This window comes from Morone saxatilis, unplaced genomic scaffold (genome assembly GCF_004916995.1).
Source record: "Morone saxatilis isolate NCDOM2014 unplaced genomic scaffold, NCSU_SB_2.0 Contig22, whole genome shotgun sequence".
Classification (NCBI taxonomy): domain Eukaryota; kingdom Metazoa; phylum Chordata; class Actinopteri; family Moronidae; genus Morone; species Morone saxatilis.
Window position 1 is genome coordinate 16,686,791 of NW_023339785.1, and position 461 is coordinate 16,687,251.

General features: G+C 44.5%; 1 protein-coding gene across 2 annotated transcripts in view; it reads right to left on the reverse strand.

Annotated features, from left to right (window-relative positions):
* LOC118333334 (septin-8-A-like) overlaps window positions 1-110 on the reverse strand; it is a 10,056-nt gene extending 9,946 nt beyond the window's left edge. For both annotated transcript variants that reach the window (XM_035668922.1, XM_035668923.1), the window contains exon 1: window positions 81-110. In XM_035668922.1, the coding sequence (XP_035524815.1) occupies window positions 81-110 (30 nt within the window). The remainder of the gene's footprint in view (window positions 1-80) is intronic.
* Window positions 111-461: the final 351 nt, after the last annotated feature.

Sequence of the window (461 nt, forward strand, 5' to 3'; positions counted from 1 at the left end):
TTTAAATCCCTATTTCTGCTCTGAAGACACACACATCATTAGTCACTGCAGGCCCGCAGACAGTAGATCATCGTACTTACTGCGAAAACATCTATCTCACTGGCCGCCATCGTCAGAAGTGGCTGCTGTGTGCAGGAATTATCCGTCAGACCTGCTTTATCCAGGACCGACTCACACTGCTCTCAATATGGCCACTTGGAGGCAACACCCCCTCGGTGCTGGAGGGCGACATTACAACACCCCCGAACATCCTTACAACCTTATTCTAACTCTGAGGGAGTTTAGTGTAAGCTCCATTTGTTGTTATTGTGTTTGTTTTACACGGAGGAATTACAGCTGCCTCGACAGACGTGCCTCAAGTCTTTCTTCTTTTTCAGTTCAGATATTTCTTTTTTTTTATTATTATTATTATTAATTTTGAAACTGTCAGGGTTTTCACACGTCTGGATCCCGGCAACAAC